Below are 24,653 nucleotides of genomic sequence, written 5' to 3' on the forward strand. Positions count from 1 at the left end.
CCAATATAGCCGCTTTTCTTTTCAGTAACAGTCATGACTCTCCCATCAATGGATTTTATCATTTTCTTAATCTGCTGAGGATCAACTTTGTTGGGCAGCACCAACCCCAGCCTCCCAGACACTGATCAGAGAGTTGTACTGTTTTCTTTCACCATAAATTTCTCATTTACAAAGGATCTCAAGTTCTCTAAAGTATTTAGGTCAGGTGAGAAAGGGGGCCATGTCATTATTCTTTCATCATAAAAGGGAATCTGTCATGTGCACAAATGCTATTAACTTCCAGATATGGGATTAATCTGCAGGATAATAGCGTTCTAAAGCTGTGAAGCCGCCACACTGAAAGCCTGGCTACTGGAGGAAATTAACTTTATTTCTCGATGCAGCCTCCAGCTTTCAATCCTAGAGGGGCGGCTTCAGTCACCGCTCAGTACATAGTGAGTGGCGGCTCCTAACCACACCCTGGCACTGACTGAGTTCACTGTCAGTACCGGGGCATGGTTACCGCCACCACTCACTATGTACTACCGCGCCGCTATGACTTAAAGCTGCGGACTACTGGGAGGAATATAGGTCATATTCTCTAGCTAGCCAGGCATTTCGTGTGATGGCCACACTGGTTTAGAAAGCTATTAACCTGTAGAAGAACCCCATTTCTGCAGGTTAATAGAATTTTGGGACATGACAAGCCAAGCAGTGAAGTACTCCAATGCATGCGGTGGAGCTTTGTCCTGCATAAAAATAATGGTTTTCTTGAAAGATGCCGATATTTTCATGCACTACTGCTTTAAGAAAATGTCTTCTAAAAACTGACAGTAGATTAGGAGTTTATTTGAAGTCCCCCTTCAACTTGAAAAGTTCCAACTAGCTCATTTTAAATAATACCAGCCCATAGCAGTACCTATCCTCCATCTTGCTTGCGTTTGAGTCAAAGTCGAGGTCTGTACTCATTACTGCTCCATTCATTTGATCCATCAAGCGGCACTCTCGTCAGTCCATATATTGCCATCCTGGAATATGACAGCACTGGAGGATAATGGCTTCCTGGTCGCTTCATGTTTGAGTCTTCTCAAATCTTTGGCAGTTAATGAATGTCTTTTTTTCTCAATACGTTTTTTGCGACCCTGTTGACTATTCCCAACAAAACTTGTGCTGGTTCTGTGATCACACCGCCAATATCTTAGCAATTTCAATATTGCTGCATCCCTCTGTAAGACTTGTAATAATTTGTGATTTTTTAGTTAAATTTCTTTATTAGCCCATTTTGACTGAGGAAAACAAGCTGCCTAATAATTCTGCACACCTTGATAAAGGATATTGATAACCTTAGGCCTCACCCTCCCTCATTACACAAATACATTACCTGATCTGCTTCATCCAATAAGCATTCAGTTTACACAGCTTAGAGGTGATAAATCTGCATAAAAATTATGATATGGTCAAAATACTTGTCTAATAATTGTGCACTCAGTGTTGAATAACAGAATATAATACATGTATATGTATAACGTATATGTAAAAATATAAAAATATATAGGCGTAAATATAAAATATAATTATATTTGTCTTCAGTTCTTCTCCACATGTTGCTTTAAAACCAATCCACGTTGTACAATTCCATCATATGAACCAGTTGGGACTCAGTGCACATTAGTGTCTAATTGTGCTGTGCTACCAATATTGTCTACTGACTCTACAGTAGAAAAATACCCCCTACCAAAATAACATGCAAACTCCAGGCTGCTACATTTTACCTACACATTGTAGAAAACAATAGAGAACTAGATACAAATTATATAGAAAGCTACCATTATTAGTCAATCACCCATTCAATTACAGCAAACCGATCTTGAAATTTGTACAGAATGGAAACACAAAGTACTTTTCATTGAATTTATTAGGCAAGACATAATCTGTACTTGTAGCACCAAAACACCTGCTGAGTGGAAGAGAAATTAAAAATAAACCTCTTGTTCTTCAATCTTTGTTCTTATTTTTCAGAAGAGTTCGTGCTTGGTCATAATTCACTTAGTTGCTTTGAAACATTGACCTTAGAAAATAAAAAGCAAATATAAGTATCTCTCGATTTTCCTCATCCCCCACATATATATGGTGAAAGTGAGTACACCCCTCACATTTTTGGAAATATTTTATAATATACTGAAACTGGGCATCAAGGCAGTATTCCAACACCACCACTGCCTTGCTAAAGAAACTGAGAGTAAAGGTGCTGAACTGGGCAAGCATGTCTCCAGACCTAAACCCTATTGAGCTTTTTTATAGATATCTTGAAAAGCCATAATAAATTATTGTGATTATAAGTGATACATGTCTACAGCCCATAATTGTAATATGAAGACATTAGCTGCTTCCACTGTAAACTGTGAAATGATAATAATTACAAAATAATCTGTGTAAGTTTCTTCAGCTTCAAAAAAATCATACATACTTTTTTTTATAGATACTTAAACCAATGACTATCTATTGAATGAACACAATCAAATGGGTGCCTTCGGCACAATATCAGGGGATAGTGCATATGGTGAAAAAAAAAAGTTATGTTACAAGAAGAATACAATAATTCAGATGAACAGGATATTGACACAATGTTATTTACACCCTATCATTCTATTATTATCATTAAATGACTGTTATCGTTAGTGATATCTCAGTCCTAATACCCCAACCTAAAGGGCATCACTGTCACTACCGGGCCCGTCACCATCGTCACTTTCTAGGCAAGGCTAAATATCACACAGGCCCTAACGGGGGTCGACGATGCTACCCACTGGGCCGCAAGTCCCAGGTTGGTGAGTTACTCAGTACACTCATCACACTGGCTGCCTCCGTTCCCTGAAGCATGGCCCCGGATCCCAATTTATACTGAACGTTTACTATGAAGGTGATGGCTCACACGAATGTCCCTTCGCTGCTGCCTAGTTATCTCCCTCTGCTCTGGTTCTTCTCGCTCACCTCAACTCTCCGGGCTCTGGTCTCTCTTGGGTCTTTACTCAAATCTGGTCTCTCAGCTCCATTACTCGGATCTGGTCTCTCGGCTCCTTTACTCAGATCTGGTCTCTCGACTCCTTTACCCAGTTCTGGTCTCTTGGCTCCTTTACTCGGATCTGGTCTCTCGACTCCTTTACCCAGATCTGGTCTCTTGGCTCCTCTATTCTGATCTGGTTTCTCAACTCCTTTACTCGGATTTGGTCTCTCGTAATGGCAGCTATAAGCCAGCTCACTGTACCACACATCCGTCCTCCTACAAATTTGGGTACCAACTCCTCCCCTTCACTGCCCTCCAGGGCCTTTTATAATTACTATCTGTGCCACAGCTATCACCTGACCTTTTGTCTCCTTCAATCTCATCCCCGAGAGAACATGCACTTCACTCTTGAGTTCCTACTAATGCAATATTTTCTGCTTTCACTTTCTCTATTGTCTTTGACCAGCAGATGGCGGTGTTCGCTTGCAGCGACTCGGTTAGCTATTAACTGTGTGCGTCTTCTCACTTGTCTATCTCCTTACATATGTACTTGGTGAACGGCAGTTTGCAGTTGCTGTGACAAATTCTTTTATGTGAATGTGTATGATTTTTATTTGTTATGCTTTTTATTGTGTTGACTCTGTTGAACATTTTTAAAACAAGAATCAGAGTATTTTGGAATATTCAGGATTCTGATAACATTTAAAATCAAATTGATTGCCATGTTGTTGAAGATTGTGTTCTCTGAAAGTCATTAATGTTAATAGCTACAATGCCTTACAGTGTTCTTTCTCCCTTTTATACTTAACGACTGGGTCCTCAAATCAGATGTGGAATGCATATTGACATCTTTATTGTATTTTTCTTTGTCTATGTATAAGTTCAAAAGTAACTATTTGTAAATAATTGCATTAACTATACTAAATGGAGCCAAGGTTTAAAGATTATGATTGCCCATTGATGTTAAAGGGATATTTGTGTTGCTATTAAGTAAAACAGATCCAGACCACATCATGGTAATTTGCTTCCAAACTCAAAACAAGCTCACCCTGGATACAATATTGAGTAAAACTGTTCCAAATCATATCATGGGTTCATTTGCATCCATACTTTCTCCATCTGGTTACAATTGACGTATTTCTGTTCTATGAAGCTCATGATAATCCACTGTGATAACTCACTCCAAGTGGTCCCTTTATACTGTATATTATGTTTGCCCACCATTGTAGCTACTTTGATATTGTGCCAATGCTTCTAAAATAAGTAAAGAAAAATACAACTTAGTGTATAGTCTTGACTAAATCCTCTAGTATTTCGTGTCTAAATCTCATATGCAGATGTACAGTACTCATCACATCCCTTTTAAAAAGCCAGATTGTATTCAATATCTGATTTAAAGGGGTATTCCATTCTCCAAGTTCCTATATCAATATGTAGTAGGTGTAATAATAATAATATTAGCAAATACCTCCAATTAGAAATGTAGTATAGTTCCTCAGATTCGCTATGTCTCTTTCCTCATGTGCAGGCATTGCAGGACCTTAGGTATCCATGATTACGACCACTAGCAATTAGCTAGTTAACTGTCACTATATCAGTGGTCGTAACCATGGATACCTAAGGTCCTGTAATGCCTGCACATGAGGAAAGAGACAAAGTGAATCTGAGGAACTATACTACTTTTCACATTGGAAGTATTTGCTAATATTATTACATCTACTACATATTGCGGTAGGATCTTGGAGATGGGAATACCCCTTTAATACAAGAGCAGTTTCCAAAATTTTGACAAGACTGAGTTTCATGTACCATTTTTTTAACCCATAACATGAAAGTAAGGTTAATAATATAACTTTCATTATAAAATCTTCAGTTATATTCAAATTAGCTGATGCAAAAATGAATACACCCCACATCAAAAACTACTACATTTAGTATTTTCTTATGACCGCCATAATATTTAAGAATACCACCAAGTCTTCTAGGCATGGAATGAACAAATTGGTGACATATTGCAACATCTATCTTTTTCCATTCTTCAAGACTGACCTCTATTAGAGCCTGGATGCTGGATGAAGAGTGATGCTCAATTTGTCTCTTCAGAATTCTCCATCGGTGTTTCAGTTGGGTTCAGATCAGTAAACATACTTGGCCACTAAATCAATTTCACCCTCCTTACCTTCAGAGATGCAACCAATGTGTGTGTTTTAGATCATTGTTATGTTGAAAGAGTGTATGTCTACTAAAGACACGGAGTGATGGTAGCATCTTCTCTTTCAATATAGAGCAGTACTTCTGTAAATTCACGATACCATGAATGAACTGTAGTTCCCTGATACCAGCTGCCCTCATAAAGCCCTCCATGTTTCAGTGTACAGTCATGGCCAAAAGTTTTGAGAATGACACCAAAATTATATTTTCACATGATCTGCTGGCCTCTGGTTTTTATTAGTGTTTGTCTGATGTTTATATCACATGCAGAAATATAATTGAAATCATATTATGAGTACCAATAGGTTATATTGACAATTAGAATGAGTTAATGCTGCAAGTCAATATTTGCAGTGTTGCCCCTTCTTCTTCAAGACATCTGTAATTCTCCCTGGCATGCTCTCAATCAACTTTTGGACCAAATCCTGACTGATAGCAGTCCATTCTTGCATAATCAATGCTTGCATTTTGCCAGAATTTGTTGGTTTTTGTTTGTCCACCCGTCTCTTGATGATTGACCACAAGTTCTCAATGGGATTAAGATCTGGGGAGTTTCCAGGCCATGGACCCAAAATCTCTATGTTTTGTTCCATGAGCCATTTAGTTATCACCTTTGCTTTATGGCAAGGTGCTCCATCATGCTGGAAAAGGCATTGTTGGGCGCCAAACTGCTCTTGGACGGTTGGGAGAAGTTGCTCTTGGAGGACATTCTGGTACCATTCTTTATTCATGGCTGTGTTTTTAGGCAAGACTGTGAGTGAGCCGATTCCCTTGGCTGAGAAGCAACCCACACATGAATGGTTTCAGGATGCTTTACAGTTGGCATGAGACAAGACTGGTGGTAGCGCTCACCTCTTCTTCTCCAAATAAGCTGTTTTCCAGATGTCCCAAACAATCGAAAAGGGGATTCATCAGAGAAAATGACTTTGCCCCAGTCCTCAGCAGTCCACTCCCTGTACCTTTTGCAGAATATCAGTCGGTCCCTGATGTTTTTTCTGGAGAGAAGTGGCTTTTTTGCTGCCCTTCTTGAAACCAGCCCTTGCTCAAAGAGTCTCCGCCTCACAGTGCGTGCAGAAGCACTCACACCAGCCTGCTGCCATTCCTGAGCAAGTTCGGCACTGCTGGTAGTCTGATCCCGCAGCTGAAACAGTTTTAAGATATGGTCCTGGCGCTTGCTGGTCTTTCTTGGGTGCCCTGGAGCCTTTTTGACAACAATGGAAGCTCTCTCCTTGAAGTTCTTGATGATGCGATAGATTGTTGACTGAGGTGCAATCTTTGTAGCTGCGATACTCTTCCCTGTTAGGCCATTTTTGTGCAGTGCAATGATGGCTGCACGTGTTTCTTTAGAGATAACCATGGTTAACTGAAGAGAAACAATGATACCAAGAACCAGCCTCCTTTTAAAGTATCCAGTGATGTCATTCTTACTTAATCATGACTGATTGATCGCCAGCCCTGTCCTCATCAACACCCACACCTGTGTTAATGGATCAATCACTAAAACGATGTTAGCTGCTCCTTTTAAGGCAGGACTGCAATGATGTTGAAATGTGTTTTGGGGGTTAAAGTTCATTTATGGGCAAATATTGACTTTGCAAGTACAGTAATTGCTGTTAAGCTGATCACTATTTGACATTCAGGAGTATATGCAAATTGCCATTACAAAAAATTAAGTAGTAAACTTTGGAAAAATTACTATTTGTCACATTCTCAATACTTTTGGCCATGACTGTATGTACCATGCATTTAAAAAAATGAATTTAGAATAGTACAAGGTACCAACAGTGAAGCATGGTGGTGTCAGTATCCTTATGTGGGGCTGCATAAAAGCAAAGTGATTCAGAAAGTGAAAGTGATTCAGTGGCCAAGTATGTCTCCTAATCTAACCCCAACCGAAACACGTATGGGGAATTCTGAAGAGACAATAAAGTTATATTATTAACCTTATTTTCATGTTATGGGTTAAAAAATGTTCTATAAAACTCAGTCTTGTCAATATTTTGGAAATTGCTCTTCTATTCAGTGAGATATTGATTAAAATCTTACTTTTAAAAGGGGCTGTACTCATTCATACTGAGCACTGTATATGTCCTCATGATATCTGATCCAGCAGTTATACTCACAACCATCGATGCCATGCAAAGGGTTGTCAGAACATATTGATGACATATCCCTATTACATGTCATCACTATCAGATCATTGGGGGTCTAACACCAACATGTTGTGACCTGACAACCCCTTTAATACATTTCTATAAATGTAGAAGATGGAGGCAAGGACCGATAGAAGGTAGTAATACAAGACTGCGGCATCAGAGAATACAGGGTTTATTTGCAGGTTGCAATCACACATAAGACATATAAGGGTCCTTTTATACAATGTAATATGAAGTGCAGCGCATGTTTAAAGTGGTCCTCTCATCTTCTCAAGTAGGAGCACACTATTCCTCAGCCTCTCGAGCCCCTGCCTGAATAATGCCTTACAATGTTTTTTTTATCTCTTTCATATGTAATGACTGGGTCCTTACATCAAATGTGGGATCATTATTGACTTATTGACTCCCATTTTTTTTTTTTTCTTGTCTACATATATGTTTAAACTTAACAGCAATCCAGTGTAACATCCCAGGCGGTGTGCTTGCATAGTGCACCACCTCCCACTATGCAAGACCGCAATCTTACCTGTCAGTCCAGCCTGCAAACCTTGCTCCAGTTCATGCTGTGTGCATGTCTCTTGACTGACTGCTTAGGGCGGCGGCCCGGTTACTTCCTGATTCTTATAGCAGCTGTGGGTGCACCCTAATGCGTCTCCAGCCTATTGCTGTGAGTCACTGGATATTTAAACCCCCTCCACCCAGAAGGAGGTGCCTGAGCAACACCTTCACTCAGTTTGTCTTTTCAACTGAATTGCCAGGTCCTGTCCTGTATCTTGTCTGTTTCCGTCACTCTGGGGGCTGCATACCCAGACCAGTTATCTCTGACTTCTAGTCTATTTCCGCCACTCTGGGGGCTGTATACCCAGGCCTGTTACCTGTGACTTCTAGTCTGTTTCCGCTACTCTGGGGGCTGTATACCCAGGCTCGTTCTTGTATCTCATTGCAGTAGCAGTTCCTGTCTGAACTGTATCCTAGCCTGTTACCTGTTTGTCTCTATGGCCGTACCTTCGCTTTTCCTGCAGTATCTGAACCTGCACCTAACTCCTACTCGTTGCCTCTGTACTTCTGTTTGTGAGTTTTGTGTCCACTCGCTACTTCATAATAAGTACCTTGTGTGTATCTGGTTCTGCTTGTCCCTTTTCCCTTCCTCCATATCTTCCTCCTGTGTTCTAGCCATCTTCCTGTGTTTTCCAGTCTGTTCCATGTGAACAGAGCCCTGTCCTCTCTGCCTGCACCTTCAGCCCTGTTCGGCTCGACTTGCTCACCGCGCCAGCGGTTTCTCTCTGCTCTGACTTGGCCACCCCTCCGGCGGTTTCCCGCTGCTCTGCCTTGCCCACCGCTCCGGCGGCTTCTCTCTGCTCTGACTTGCTCACCGCGCCAGCGGTTTCTCTCTGCTCTGACTTGCCCACCGCTCCGGCGGTTCCGCTCTGCTCTGCCTTGTCCACCGCACCTGCGGTTTCGCTCCGCTCTCCCTTGTCCACTGCACCTGCGGTTCCGCTCTGCTCTGCCTTGTCCACTGCACCTGCGGTTTTGCTCTGCTCTGCCTTGTCCACCGCACCTGCGGTTTCGCTCTGCTCTGCCTTGTCCACCGCACCTGTGGTTTCGCTCTGCTCAGCCTTGTCCACCGCACCTGTGGTTTCGCTCTGCTCTACCTCGTCCCCCGCACCTGCGGTTTCGCTCTGCTCTGCTTTGTCCACCACTCCGGCGGTTCCTCTCTGCTCTGCCTTGTCCACCGCTCCAGTGGTTCCGCACTGCTCTGCCTTGCCCACCGCACCTGCGGTTTTCGCTCCGCTCTGCTTGCTCACCACACCAGCAGTTCCTCTCTGCTCTGCCTTATCCTCCGCTCCGGCGGTTTCGCTTTACTCTGCTTGACTACCGCATCTGCGGCTCTGAACCTGTCTCCCAGTCTGTACTGGACCCTATCCAGCCTGCGCTCCAACCTGCTAGTACCTCCCTGTCTGCACTCCAGCCGTGCTTGCCAGTGCCCACCTGTCTGCATACGAGCAGTGCTTGCCAGTGCCCACCTGTCTGCATACCAGCCGTACTTGCCAGTACCCACCTGTCTGCATACCAGCCGTGCCTGCCAATACCCACCTGCCTGTATGCCAGTCTACCTGCCTGTTCCTGCATTCCCCGGTGTGGGTCAACAACTGTGACCGGGGTCTGACCTGGAGTAGCACCTGGTCCCTCTGCTCGGTTCCTCCTTGGTTCACGGAGTCGACTAAGCCGCCGTGCGACCTTGGTCGGATCGGGTTGCTACTTAGTTACGCCCCTCCAGGCACTCCTCGGTTCATGGTACAGTGGGATCACTAATCACGCTCACGCCAGTCAGTCCGGGCGCGAGCGTAACATCCAGTCAGCTTCGCAGCAGTGATAAATAGAGTTTGTTCTATGAACACATGTTTGGCCACCAATGTTAGATTGCAGTGGTGGCCGGTAACTTGGCAACGAGTAGTAAGTGATAAAATTAAAATTCCCTCTGTTCTTGAGAATGGAGGTGGATTTTTAATTACAAGTAAATTGCAAAGTTGCTTGTTTTTAAAAGCACTTTGCAATTTTACCTTTAAAGGGAACCTGACAGGTCCCCCATGCCCTCCAAACCATCATGATTTCTCTATAAAGGGCAAGGGAGACCTATCAGGTTCACTTTAAAAGAATATGAGAACAACCTTTTCATTTTTGTTTAAATAGGTGGAATAAAACTTCATGAGACCATTTTATCTTTTATATTATCATTCAGTCCTCATGCAGCTTTCATTTTATCGGCAGCATATCCCTTTTTTACACAGGGAGGTGTGCTGCTGACAACGATGATATTTTGGGATGTATAAAACATACAATCAGCTTACAAATGAGATTTTACTAGTTTGTTGGTTGATTCTTGCCATCTTACCACAGGCCAGTATTCGGGAATAATCATTTGGTTAATTAGCAACTTGTGTAAGGTGGTGGACACAAAATAGTTGGAGTTCTGTCTTATCAGAGCATTGTGGAGCTAGTGTTCAGTAACTGCTCATGGGCTGTGCGGAGCTTGTCCTTAATCATGAGTCTACATAACTGACATACTTCCAAAAAACAGATTAGTTAGTTCATTATAGGGAAAATGCACTTTAAAAAATGATATATTCACCTATACTTATCTAGACAATAAATATCAGCAACTCATTTTTATAATAGCTGAATATATTTGCGGGAAAATTCTGATTAGGCCATGTTCATACGTTCAGTATTTGGTGATTTTTTTACCTTAGTATTTGTGAGCCAAAACCAGGAGTGGAACAATCAGAGGAAAAGAATAAGGCCACGGCCCCACTATCAGTATTCGGTCAGTATTTGGTCAGTATTTTTTCTCAGGAGTGGGAGACAAAACCAGGTGAGGAACCATCAGAGAAAAGGTATAATAGAAACAAGTGCAGCAATTCTGCATTTATCACCCACTCCTGGTTTTGGCTCCCAGTCCTGAGAAAAAATACTGACTGAATACTGACCGAATACTGATAGTGGGACTGTAGCCTAATAGAAACAAGTGCACCACTTAACTCACTGACCAAATATTGAACGTGTGAACGTGGCCTAGCACAGAGACTATTAGGAATAGAGGCATACTCAGAAGTGATTATGTGCTTTAGTATGATAGATATGAGTTTATGACTTAGACATGTGACAATACTTGGGAGTACGAATGATCAAAAGTGCCATAACATACCATGAACATTTATGCTAATGTTTGGAATATATTGGAGCAGCCTTTTTCTGTTATTAATATATGTTTATAATATTAATGGGGGTTTCTACATGTATTTAAGAAATTAAAATCCTTAAGAAAATACAATAAGTTTTGTTTTTGTTTTTTTCAGGGTCCTTCTGGTCCAAAAGGTGACAAGGTCAGTAGTAAATAATTAGATATGAATATTTTATAAGTGGAATGGCAAATCCATGCTGATGTTCAACTGGAGCATAATAATGCATAATAAGATCTGTGCCATACATCCAGCATTTGTGAGAGAGTCACAGGGTAGCACAGAGTCCTTGTTAAAACTATCATCTCATCTTTCCCCTTTGCAGGGAGATCAAGGTGATCAGGGCCCTCGGGTAAGCACTTTCAAAAAATGTTGCACTTCTAAATACATTAGTTAAAAGTCTAGCTAAAGCTAGAACTAACACAGTAGCCCCACTATGTATCTATGTCTAATAACCACATCTTCGCTGCATGCTCCAGTCACTACCTCAGCAAAGTCAGTGTATTGTACATCTGTTGCGCACATAACCAAATAATGCTCTAGTACCAATTACCTAGCAGAACCCTTGTAAAACTGGAATGATGATAGATCCATCCTGGTTTATTACAAAGGACAACTGAAATGACATGTTAGGACATAGATCTTGATTTGTAGTTCCACAGAAGTCATTGGTGACATAGAAACTTTACACCTATACTTTAGCTCCAATGCCTCAAAGGGAGATTACAATAAAAAGGCCTAAGATTATAAATCACAGTCTGCCTAATTATGTTATGGTTCGTAGAAGGGTTTTCCCATGAACAAAAGTTAATTTTAATCAATAGATCTTGGAATAATAATAATTTCCACAATTGGATGTGTTTAAAAAAAATGTTCCTGTGCTGAGATAATCTTATAAATGTGCTCCTGCTGTGTACTGTGTAATGGTGGTGTCTGACTGTACAGGGACATGGTCTGATCATATCACAGATCCTGAGCAATGGAGGAAAAGAGTATACAGACAGAGCAGGGTGGGATCACAGCTGCTTTCTGTGAGGTAAAGCATTTCCCTTTGTGTTTAAAACTTATTTTACCTCTCAGAAAGCAGCAGCTGTGATCCCATGCTGTAATATCTGTATACTCTTTTGCTTCCTCCCCTGCCCAGGAGCTGTGGTATGATTAGATCATATCCCTGTATGATCAGAAACAGCCATTACACAGTACACAGCAGGAGCACATTTATAAGATTATTTGCTAGTTGCTTCACATGTCTGGCCACAGGCAGATCATTCAATGTATATGGGGTCATCCCAACACCGCCCTGACAGTTTATGTTGGTGGAAGGAAAGATCAGGCATGTTGAAATTCGATGGGCGATCCTTTTATCCTCTTTAGACATAAGCCGCAGTTTGTTCCCCTTATTCAGAATATGTGCACCGAGAGTTCATAAAGGGGTCAAGAGAAGGATAGTCGTCAGCCAGCAGGGTGGTGTAGGCACCTTAATTAAAAAATACTATACATAGGAATACTTCATTTTTTACCCTAAAGGGAACGTGTTAGTAACACTACCCCTGTGCAACAAAGGTAGTGCTGGATAGGATAGTGCAAAAGAGGATCATCTGCTGCACCTTTGCCCCAAAATGTGGCTTTGATATGCAAATGAGATATTCCTACCAATCCATTTTGCAGTCACTTCTCGCTGTCGGCACCACCCCTGCTTCCTGATTGACAGCAAGGACAGAGACTTTGATGCAAAATGTCTCCTGTTCAAACTATTGTCAGACAAGAACTTGGGACATTGCCAGAAGGGAACAGCCAAGAGGAGCCATAGAGGTCAAGAATACAGATACACCAACCTGCATTTATTTGCATGCCAATAAAAGCTGACTTTCAGCACAATGGTGCAGTAGGTGTTGCGGTAATGTTTATCCCATACTACCTCTACCCTTAACCAGAGGTACTGTTACTGTCATGTCCCCTTTAATAGTTTCCTATCAGCCTTCTGGTCTAATAGTACAATGTGCAGAGTAGTGTTATAGTGCGCTTACAATTCCACTTCTAACTCTGTGTCCTGTTTGTATACTAACTACCGTATGTAATACTATCACGGCAGTATATACGTTGCTGTTATACAGCTTTACATTTATACCATGGGCGGTGCAGAAGTGGACATCTAATAACCAGGTGAAATAATTCAATAACTCAGTGACTGTATAGAGCATAAATCATACAGTCGTATCCAAGCTATAGGGTTAATTTCTCATAGCGGCTCATAGCTGCTGGTGAGTATCATCAACCATTGATGTAGACAAGATACAATACAGTAATATATAGACAGGGACATAATTAAATGTTTGTGGCTTTGTAATTATTTCTAAGTATTTGCATTTCAGCAGGACATTCCTGATCCATCACCCTATCTCCTAGACAAATGTAATGGAGAGCAATTAAGTACGACATGTTCCATAAACGGTGATGCTATATTTTAGAAGATGAGCACCTTAATTACAATGAAAAGAAAGAGAATAGATCCGTGCCCTCAAAACTGTGTGTTTTATATCCATGGCAAGTGCACCCCAATGGTATAAATAATATATGTGATGTCCTGCGGTGTAATAGGGGTTTTGTTATTCATGCTGAGATGGCAACTGCGAGTAATCCTCTCATTAGACGCAATCTCTCAGCACTGATATTAAAATCCACATTTCACAGTGTGTGTATTGTAATCAATGTTTGTACGCCACGTGTGCTAGATGTGTATATTCTCAGGATAATCCCTTTTATAACCCCCATTCCGATTTTATATCTATTGGCTTTCCATTACCCGGACGAATAAATAAGAGTTAAAACCTCTCTCCTGTTTTACAATGCACCGCCTGACAGTTTACACTGTCACAATTTTCTTCCGCATTAAATATAAAAATCCCTGCTCATTAAGTCCTATGTTAGTGTAAAACATAATCACGATATCTACAATAATAGTAAAATAGAAATGCCGAATATAACAATTATATACAATAGCGTTAAATACGGGACTTAGGTTAGAATTCAGGATCATGTAAAACTATGTTAAAATACATTGTGAAGTTAATCTTTGGCCAAAATGGTTTTCTGAAATATCTGTTCAGAAAAAAAAGAAATAGAAAATAGTCATGTATATATTTTTTAATACATTTTACAGTCATCCCTATAATACCATATTAAGCTATACTGGGAAAAACTAAATGACATTCTTGGATTGATCAATATCAGCTCCATTTTCTTTCTACTTACTTCAAGGCAAACTTTAACTCCATACTTACAGTACAGACCAAAAGTTTGGACACACCTTCTCATTTAAAGATTTTTCTGTATTTTCATGACTATGAAAATTGTACATTCACACTGAAGGCATCAAAACTATGAATTAACACATGTGGAATTATATACTTAACAAAAAAGTGTGAAACAACTGAAAATATGTCTTATATTCTAGGTTCTTCAAAGTAGCCACCTCTTGGCATTCTCTTGATGAGCTTCAAGAGGTAGTCACCGGAAATGGTTTTCACTTCACAGGTGTGCCCTGTCAGGTTTAATAAGTGGGATTTCTTGCCTTATAAATGGGGTTGGGACCATCAGTTGTGTTGTGCAGAAGTCTGGTGGATACGCAGCTGATAATCCTACTGAATAGACTGTTAGAATTTGCATTATGTCAAGAAAAAAGCAGCTAAGTAAAGAAAAACGAGTGGCCATCATTATTTTAAGAAATGAAGGTCAGTCAGTCCGAAAAATGGGGAAAACTTTGAAAGTGTCCCCAAGTGCAGTTGCAAAAACCATCAAGCGCTACAAAGAAACTGGCTCACATGAGGACCGCCCCAGGAAAGGAAGACCAAGAGTCACCTCTGCTTCTGAGGATAAGTTTATCCGAGTCACCAGCCTCAGAAATCGCAGGTTAACAGCAGCTCAGATTAGAGACCAGGTCAATGCCACACAGAGTTCTAGCAGCAGACACATCTCTTCAACAACTGTTAAGAGGAGACTTTGTGCAGCAGGCCTTCATGGTAAAACAGCTGCTAGGAAACCACTGCTAAGGACAGGCAACAAGCAGAAGAGACTTGTTTGGTCTAAAGAACACAAGGAATGGACATTAGACCAGTGGAAATCTGTGCTTTGGTCTGATGAGTCCAAATTTGAGATCTTTGGTTCCAACCACCGTGTCTTTGTGCGACGCAGAAAAGGTGAACGGATGGACTCTACATGCCTGGTTCCCACCGTGAAGCATGGAGGAGGAGGTGTGATGGTGTTTGAGTGCTTTGCTGGTGACACTGTTGGGGATTTATTCAAAATTGAAGGCATGCTGAACCAGCATGGCTACCACAGCATCTTGCAGCAGCATGCTATTCCATCCGGTTTGCGTTTAGTTGGACCATCATTTATTTTTCAACTGGACAATGACCCGAAACACACCTCCAAGCTGTGTAAGGGCTATTTGACCAAGAAGGAGAGTGATGGGGTGCTGCGCCAGATGACCTGGCCTCCACAGTCACCAGACCTGAACCCAATCAAGATGGTTTGGGGTGAGCTGGACCGCAGAGTGAAGGCAAAAGGGCCAACAAGTGCTAAGCATCTCTGGGAGCTCCTTCAAGATTGTTGGAAGACCATTTCCGGTGACTACTTTTTGAAGCTCATCAAGAGAATGGCAAGAGTGTGCAAAGCAGTCATCAAAGCAAAAGGTGGCTACTTTGAAGAACCTAGAATATAAGACATATTTTCAGTTGTTTAACACTTTTTTGTTAAGTATATAATTCCACATGTGTTAATTCATAGTTTTGATGCCTTCAGTGTGAATGTACAATTTTCATAGTCAAGAAAATACAGAAAAATCTTTAAATGAGAAGGTGTGTCCAAACTTTTGGTCCAATCCACACAGGCAAGGTAATCAAACCATAGATCTCCATAAATTAAGTTATGTGTAATAAAGAGAAATGATACAGGGAAAAAATTTTCAACACATCCAGAAAGAGCGGTATGAAAAGCCATAGAAAGTCATGACACCTGCTGAAATTTATCAGTAATTAGAAAGCAATCCTGCTACTTAGTGAAAAATAATATCAGTTGGTTCAACTGATGGCCTATAAAAAGGTGTCTCATTACCAAGATGCTACACAAGAAACAACTCATGATGGGTAAAACCAGTGAACTGTCTCAAGACCTTTGCAACCACTACTAAAGGTTCCAGGGAGCACTGTTGGGGCCATAATCCGGAAGTAGAAAGAACATCATTTTACCATAAACAGGCTGCGAACAGGTGCTCCCCACAAAATTTTAGACAGAGGAGTGAAAAGAATTTTCAGAAGAGTTGTCCAAGAGCCAAGGGCCACCTGTGGAGAGCTACAGAAAGACCCAGAATCAGTAGGTCCAATTATTTCAAAGAAAACTATAAATGAATCACTCAACCTCTATGCCCTATATGCACTCTCACCACGCAAAACTCTATTGCTGAACAAAAAGCATATTCAAGCGCGTTTATAGTTCGCTCAACAACAGTTAGACAACTTGTGAAATACTGTGAGAACATAGTCTGGTCAGATGAGACCAAAATTGAGCTTTTTATATGTCATAATACACACCATGTTTGAATTCCAAAAGGCACTGCATACTCCCCCAAAAACACCATACCAACAGTGAAGTTTGGAAGTGGGAACATCATGGTGTGGGGCTGTTTTTCTACATATGGCATTGGCAAACTTCATATAATTGAAGGAAGGGTAAATGGACCAATGTACCGAGATATTCTTGATAAAAATCTGCCATCTACCGGGATGATGAAAATGAAACGAGTGTGGATATTTCAGCAAGACAATAATCCCAAACACACAGCCAAGGAAACTCTCAATTGGTTTCAGAGAAAGAAAATAAAACTGCTAGAATGGCCCAGCCAATCACCTGACCTGAATCCAATAGAACATTTATAGAAAGAACATACAGGAGGCATCTTGAAGCTGTCATCACCAACAAAGGCTTTTGTACAAAGTACTAAATAAAGTTTAGAAAGCATGTTTAATGCTTTTTCCCGATGTCATTTATCATTATTACTCATAACTTAATTTAATGACATTCATGGTTGATTTCTTTGCCTGTGTGGATTAGATGGGTTGTTACCGACATCTTTTGAGAATTTCATGTCAACAGCACCTATAGAAATATACAGTATTTACTTAGAAAATTGGTGATGTGTTCAATACTTATTTTACCCGTTTTATATAATTTTTTATTCAATTCTGAAATTAAAAATACATATGTGTTTATATATAACAATATTTAAAGGGAAAGTGCTTTCTTCTTTGTACTTTAAGCAATGGAGTGGAAATCCATGATCCTTTGCTTAACAGTTATTCTACCCCCTGGGATACATGAAAGAAAAGAGCCTCTAAGGCTATGTGCCCACGTTGCGGACCTGAAGCATATTTTTTACGCTTCTCCCTGGCGGGAAAATCGCATGCGAATATTACATGCGGTTTTCCCGCCAGGTAGAAGCGTTTGTGAGGCGTCTTTGCATGCATTTCCGCATGCGGGTTATCAAGCACTTCTCCAAGCATCACTTGGAAAAGTGCTTGACAACTTGTTCAGAATGGTAAAAAATAAAAAAATAAAGTTTATACTCACCTTCTGATGCATTCTCTGTCCCGTCCGGAGGCTTGAGCGGCTCACGCTGTTGTATGCAGGACCTGCGGTGACGTCATTGAGTCATGTGGTGGGTCACATGACTCAATGACGTGTCAGGTCCTTCAGACAACAGCGCGACGGAGGGAAAACATCAGAAGATAAGTATAAACTTTATTTTATTCTTTTTTTTACAGGTTCTTTGGTACCCAGGTCTGGATGAGAGTCTCCTCTCATCCAGACTTGGGTACCATCCGCACATTGATTCCGCTGCGCTTCCGCAAAATTAATAAACATGCTGCGGATTTTTGACCGCAGCATATACGCTGCGGAAAAATCCGCAGCATGGGCGTTGACATTGCGGAATGCCATTGGGGACCATGGGGTGCGGATATACATGCGTTTTTCAAGCGTTTACGCTGCGGAAATTCCGCAGCATATACGCTTGAAAAATGCTACGTAGGCACACAGCCTAAGTTTGTGTCAGCCTTGAAATGATCTAGATCTTTTTATAAAAAAAAAATGTCCAAACTTACTTTTCACTAGATTTGCATTCTATTCAATAAAGAAAAGACATAAATTTGACTCGGCATGAAATAAATGATTAATAATTTTCCTGTCGTAGACTCCTCAGCCGACAGCTGGTATTTAATTAGTCTTGGTGTCTTGTTGCTGCAGTAATAGACCACTCAGGACACCCTCATAACCATTTTCATACATAAATGTGGTCCTCGTGGTGTTTTCAGAGTAAGTTACCTAACAGCTGGGGCTGCATAGAAACTGATAGCATCTTAAGAATGTTTTGTGCACAAGGAATTCATTTACCAAAAAATAAAGAGTGTCCAGGCGTTTACAGTATTATCTTAACCTCAGTGAGCTGAGTGTTTCAGCAGATATCTCCCTCTGCTAGAACAGTTAATTCTTCAGCAGCCACCTTCTATTAGATGAGAAGCTTCCTGTTATTTTATACTTTGATGAACAGAGTTCTATTGTAGTTTGTCCTGCAAGAGTCATTGGAGATCATGATTTGTCTTTGTAAACCAGGCAGAAGTCACTGGCAAAGGAGTTTAATATTCTTTTTGTGCCATATAACAATTTACGGGGACCAGTTGTGTAGGTACTGGGGGTGCAGGTGTAGCTATCACAGACACTGATAAAGCATATTTTCATTAGTGTTTTATTAACAATTTTGACCATTTGGCTTCTATAGCCTATTTGTATAACCGACTGCAGAATGAGTTAACAGTGAATCTGTCACTGAGCTCGTTTGAGAATCTTTGAAGTTGGAACTTTGATTTGGTCATTAATCAGCTTAGAAGATGGTTAAAGAAAAAAGGGATAGGGGTTACAGACCTTGCCATCAGACAAGCTCACTGACAGATTCACTGGTAACTCATTCGATGCAGGAAATATACATTCTTTGCCTGCAGTACATTTGAAGATGTGATTAGGAAAACACAAGCCAATACAAGCACCATCCGATTTATAGCACCTACTCCACCAGGTTAGTGAGTTTCCTTTGTGATGACATAGACATCTGGATCATTGTGACGTTACTGCATTAGGGATTGCTGTTTGCATTTTTTTCTATTCTGCTGTAATTAGCTCATTCAGCAGAGGTTAAAGGAGCCAAATAAACAAAACTTTATAATAAAACTCTATAACATCAAATGCTTTTGTAGCCCAAAATATGTACCAAAAATGGCCCCAAAGGTGTCCATATACCTTCAGTTATGCCTCTGTGCATTGTCATGTTTGTTGGTAAGATTGTGGCAACTGCATCAGCTGTTACTACTTTAGAGTCAATCGATGATTCCCATTGCCTAATTACTAACGCAACCTGTTATTGTTAAAGGGACTCTGTCGGCACAGAATGACTGTTCAAACCAAGTACAGGCGCTTGGTGCTTCATGGCAGAGCCAATCATTTATATACAGTCATGGCCAAAAGTTTTGAGAATGACACCAAAATTATATTTTCACATGATCTGCTGGCCTCTGGTTTTTATTAGTGTTTGTCTGATGTTTATATCACATACAGAAATATAATTGCAATCATATTATGAGTACCAATAGGTTATATTGACAGTTAGAATGAGTTAATGCAGCAAGTCAATATTTGCAGTGTTGCCCCTTCTTCTTCAAGACCTCTGTAATTCTCCCTGGCATGCTCTCAATCAACTTTTGGACCAAATCCTGACTGATAGCAGTCCATTCTTGCATAATCAATGCTTGCATTTTGCCAGAATTTGTTGGTTTTTGTTTGTCCACCCGTCTCTTGATGATTGAACACAAGTTCACAATGGGATTAAGATCTGGGGAGTTTCCAGGCCATGGACCCAAAATCTCTATGTTTTGTTCCATGAGCCATTTAGTTATCACCTTTGCTTTATGGCAAGGTGCTCCATCATGCTGGAAAAGGCATTGTTGGGCGCCAAACTGCTCTTGGACGGTTGGGAGAAGTTGCTCTTGGAGGACATTCTGGTACCATTCTTTATTCATGGCTGTGTTTTTAGGCAAGACTGTGAGTGAGCCGATTCCCTTGGCTGAGAAGCAACCCCACACATGAATGGTTTCAGGATGCTTTACAGTTGGCATGAGACAAGACTGGTGGTAGAACTCACCTCTTCTTCTCCGAATAAGCTGTTTTCCAGATGTCCCAAACAATCGAAAAGGGGATTCATCAGAGAAAATGACTTTGCCCCAGTCCTCAGCAGTCCACTCCCTGTACCTTTTGCAGAGTATCAGTCGGTCCCTGATGTTTTTTCTGGAGAGAAGTGGCTTCTTTGCTGCCCTCCTTGAAACCAGCCCTTGCTCAAAGAGTCTCCGCCTCACAGTGCGTGCAGAAGCACTCACACCAGCCTGCTGCCATTCCTGAGCAAGCTCGGCACTGCTGGTAGTCCGATCCCGCAGCTGAAACAGTTTTAAGATACGGTCCTGGCGCTTGCTGGTCTTTCTTGGGCGCCCTGGAGCCTTTTTGACAACAATGGAAGCTCTCTCCTTGAAGTTCTTGATGATGCGATAGATTGTTGACTGAGGTGCAATCTTTGTAGCTGCGATACTCTTCCCTGTTAGGCCATTTTTGTGCAGTGCAATGATGGCTGCACGTGTTTCTTTAGAGATAACCATGGTTAACTGAAGAGAAACAATGATACCAAGAACCAGCCTCCTTTTAAAGTGTCCAGTGATGTCATTCTTACTTAATCATGACTGATTGATCGCCAGCCCTGTCCTCATCAACATCCACACCTGTGTTAATGGATCAATCACTAAAATTATGTTAGCTGCTCCTTTTAAGGCAGGACTGCAATGATGTTGAAATGTGTTTTGGGGGTTAAAGTTCATTTTCTGGGCAAATATTGACTTTGCAAGTACAGTAATTGCTGTTAAGCTGATCACTCTTTGACATTCAGGAGTATATGCAAATTGCCATTACAAAAAATGAAGCAGTAAACTTTGGAAAAATTACTATTTGTCTCATTCTCAATACTTTAGGCCATGACTGTACACCTTCCCACCTGCTTGGTTTCCAACAATCTCCACCCTTCCCTGGCTCTATGAAGCCAGATCTGTCACTCAAAGAAGAAGGGGGTGGAGATACATGGAAAACAAGTAGGTGGAAAGGTGTATATAAATGATTGGCTGCTCCATGAAGCACCGAGCGGCAGGACTTGGTTTGATCAGTCATTTTGTGCTGACAGAATCCCTTTAAATCTCAGACTAGTTGATTAGTCTACCATTCTGTACCCTATAACCCAGTGGTCCCCAACCTTTTTTGCACCAGGGACCGGCTTGAAGCAAGATCATTTTTCCATGGCCCAGCAAGGAGGGGGTGGGGTGGGCGGGGCTTTGGTCATATGGGGGCGGGGTAATGGAGGGATTTGGAGTTTAGTGCATACTTATCATATAGTGTAGACCAGGTCCCCGCCAGGAGCTATGCCAGGAGCCCCACATAATGTGCTGTGCCAGGAGCCGCATCACTGAGGCCCCATCACGCCCTGCAGCAGGACAGGGCAGCTGTCCTGACAGCTGCTGTTCAGCTGCATTTACTTCATCCCAGGGGCGGACACAGACTGTAGTGGGCCCCTGTGCAAGAAATTTTTGGGGCCCCCCCCCGCCCTTCATAAGGCAACAAAGTTATGTAAACATAACCCCCCCCATGTGCATCTCTCACCCCCCCATGTGCAGCTCACCCCCCGTGCATCTCTCATCCCCCTCCGTGCATCTCTCATCCACCTCCGTGCATCTCTCACTCCCCCGTGCATCTCTCATCCACCCCCCGTGCATCTCTCATCCCCTCCGTGCATCTCTCATCCCCCCCCGTGCATCTCTCATCCCCCGTGCATCTCTCATCCCCCCCATGCATCTCTCATCCCCCCCATGCATCTCTCATCCCCCCCGTGCATCTCTCATCCCCCCCGTGCATCTCTCACCCCCCCGTGCATCTCTCATCTCTCCCCTCCCCCCATGTGCATCTCTCATCTCTCCCCTCCCCCCCATGTGCATCTCTCATATCTCCCCTCCCCCCATGTGCATCTCTCCCCTGCCCCCATGTGCATCTCTCATCTCTCCCCTCCCCCCATGTGCATCTCTCATCTCTCCCCTCCCCCCATGTGCATCTCTCATCTCTCCCCTCCCCCATGTGCATCTCTCATCTCCCCCCCATGTGCATCTCTCATCTCTCCTCTCCCCCCCATGTGCATCTCTCATCTCTCCCCTCCCCCCCATGTGGATCTCTCATCTCTCCCCTCCCCCATGTGCATCTCTCATCTCTCCCCTCCCCCCCATGTGCATCTCTCATCTCTCCCCTCCCCCATGTGCATCTCTCATCTCTCCCCTCCCCCATGTGCATCTCTCATCTCTCCCCTCCCCCATGTGCATCTCTCATCTCTCCTCTCCCCCCCATGTGCATCTCTCATCTCTCCCCTCCCCCCATGTGCATCTCTCATCTCTCCCCTCCCCCCCATGTGGATCTCTCATTTCTCCCCTCCCCCATGTGCATCTCTCATCTCTCCCCTCCCCCCATGTGCATCTCCCATTCCCCCCACTCCTAGTTAATTGTATTTAAAAAAAAATAAAACTTGTTATACTTACCCCCATGCGATCCCTGCAGAATCCTGGCGCTCGTCCAAATCGCTGACACCAGGTTCTCCTGCCTTCCGGTCATGTGACGGAAGGCAGGAGGGGCCCCCTCTCCCTCGGGGCCCCCGTTCAATGAACCGGCTGCACGGGCGGTAGTTCCGCCCCTGCTTCATCCTGCTTCAGGACCTGTGGTGACATCACAGTTATGTACCTTGATGTCATCACAGGTCCTCTACAGGTCTACCCTGCGGGAGTCTAGAACAGCGGGCAGCATCCACCCCACACAGTGTGCTCTGAGCCACCGCAGACCAGAGCACACTGTCAATGTTTAGTGATTGTCTGTGGCGGTGCCGCGGACCGGCTGAAAAACCCCAACGGCCCGGTCCTGGTCCGCGGACCGGCGGTTGGGGACCTCTGCTATAACTGACCATACATATTGGACCCCATCATTGCATTTCCGACAGTTTTTTGGCATGAATTAGTGACTTTTTGATTTGTGACAAGTTCACCAAATGATTTGCAGATTTTTTTTCATTGTCTTTTGTTGTTAGTTCTCTGATTTTTACATAAATGTTGGCTCAAATGTACTCTAATTTCTCCTACAGTGATTTTATATACACCAATCTGAATCATTTTTGTGCCATTTTGAAAATCATGCCATTTGTTGTGCTAAAAAGTCACAAAATGAGTCAAACACAAAAAAAGGAGCATTTTTATTATGTTGCACACAATTCGCGAAGCACATGAGCCCTTTTGAAGAATTTGGCACAAAAAAAAACAGCAACCAAAAGCACAAAACATAAAAAAAGTGACTTAAGGGGAATCTGTCAGCAGCTATTTAACCTGAGAGTAGCATATTGTAGGGCAAGAGAGCCCAATTCCAGGGCTTTGTTACTTGCTCAGCAGCTTGCTGTAGTTTCAATACAGTCAGTGTTTTATCGGCAGGAGATTATCACTGCCGGACTAGGTGTTGCATGCAATGCAGTCAGGCTAATCTGTGTATCCCCACCCCCACCACTTATTGGCAGCGAACATACACTGTTCATAGGAAGCTGCCAATCAGAGATCTGGGTGGGGTTATGCACAGCTCAGCATTCATAACACTGCTACATCTACAGCTGAGAAAACAAGGATTTCATCAAAATGGTAACAAGCAGCCAAGTAAGTTTTACATCACTGGAATCAGGCTCTCTGCCCGTACATCATGCTGTAGTCAGATAACATAGCAGAAACCTGCTGACAGATTCCCTTTAAAAAAGATGCAAATGATGAATCGGCTTTCTGTACTTTATGAACAACTATTCACCCTCTTTCTGCCCAACCAAAATCTTCACTAACATGTTTTTTCTTTCTCCATTGATCATCTCTTTATTCTACACTATATGACCAGCCATAGACTCTTTTATGAAAAAGTAGTGTGGTTCACTATTCATTAAAATGAGTGACAAACCAACTTGACTTTAATGCAGATGAGCAGACTGTGTCCCGGTATAAGTTATCAGACACCTTTAGTTTTCCATGTTATGTCTATGTTTTCTCATATGATCCATATTAGATCCTGTCCACCTGTTGAATGAATATGACATATTATTAAATGGGTGTGACATGTTCACAGACTTGATGTTTGGAGCAACATTTCAGAATACAATTTTCTGTATCACTGATCTGATACTTCCACAGTATATAACTCATGCCTCGCCCTTCTGATTTACTCCACCACAAATAATAACGCTGTCATTAATCACCTGTTAAACAACGAACCATAGAATTGGTGTATTACACATCAAAGAGTCTTTGTTCTACTCCCTGTTACACTCTGTTGTACTTTCAATAATTAAATGTCATAATCTAATTATAATTA

General features: G+C 42.1%; 1 protein-coding gene across 1 annotated transcript in view; it reads left to right on the top strand.

The window, feature by feature from the left end:
* Positions 1-24,653, top strand: part of COL25A1 (collagen type XXV alpha 1 chain) — a 686,464-nt gene that overhangs the window by 400,622 nt on the left and 261,189 nt on the right. The window contains exons 6-7 of the mRNA XM_073640961.1: positions 11,208-11,234; positions 11,416-11,442. Coding sequence (XP_073497062.1) covers positions 11,208-11,234; positions 11,416-11,442 — 54 coding nt within the window. The remainder of the gene's footprint in view (positions 1-11,207; positions 11,235-11,415; positions 11,443-24,653) is intronic.

Source organism: Phyllobates terribilis, unplaced genomic scaffold, assembly GCF_046119375.1.
Source record: "Phyllobates terribilis strain yellow unplaced genomic scaffold, ASM4611937v1 Scaffold_1__5_contigs__length_1240528914, whole genome shotgun sequence".
Lineage (NCBI taxonomy): Eukaryota > Metazoa > Chordata > Amphibia > Anura > Dendrobatidae > Phyllobates > Phyllobates terribilis.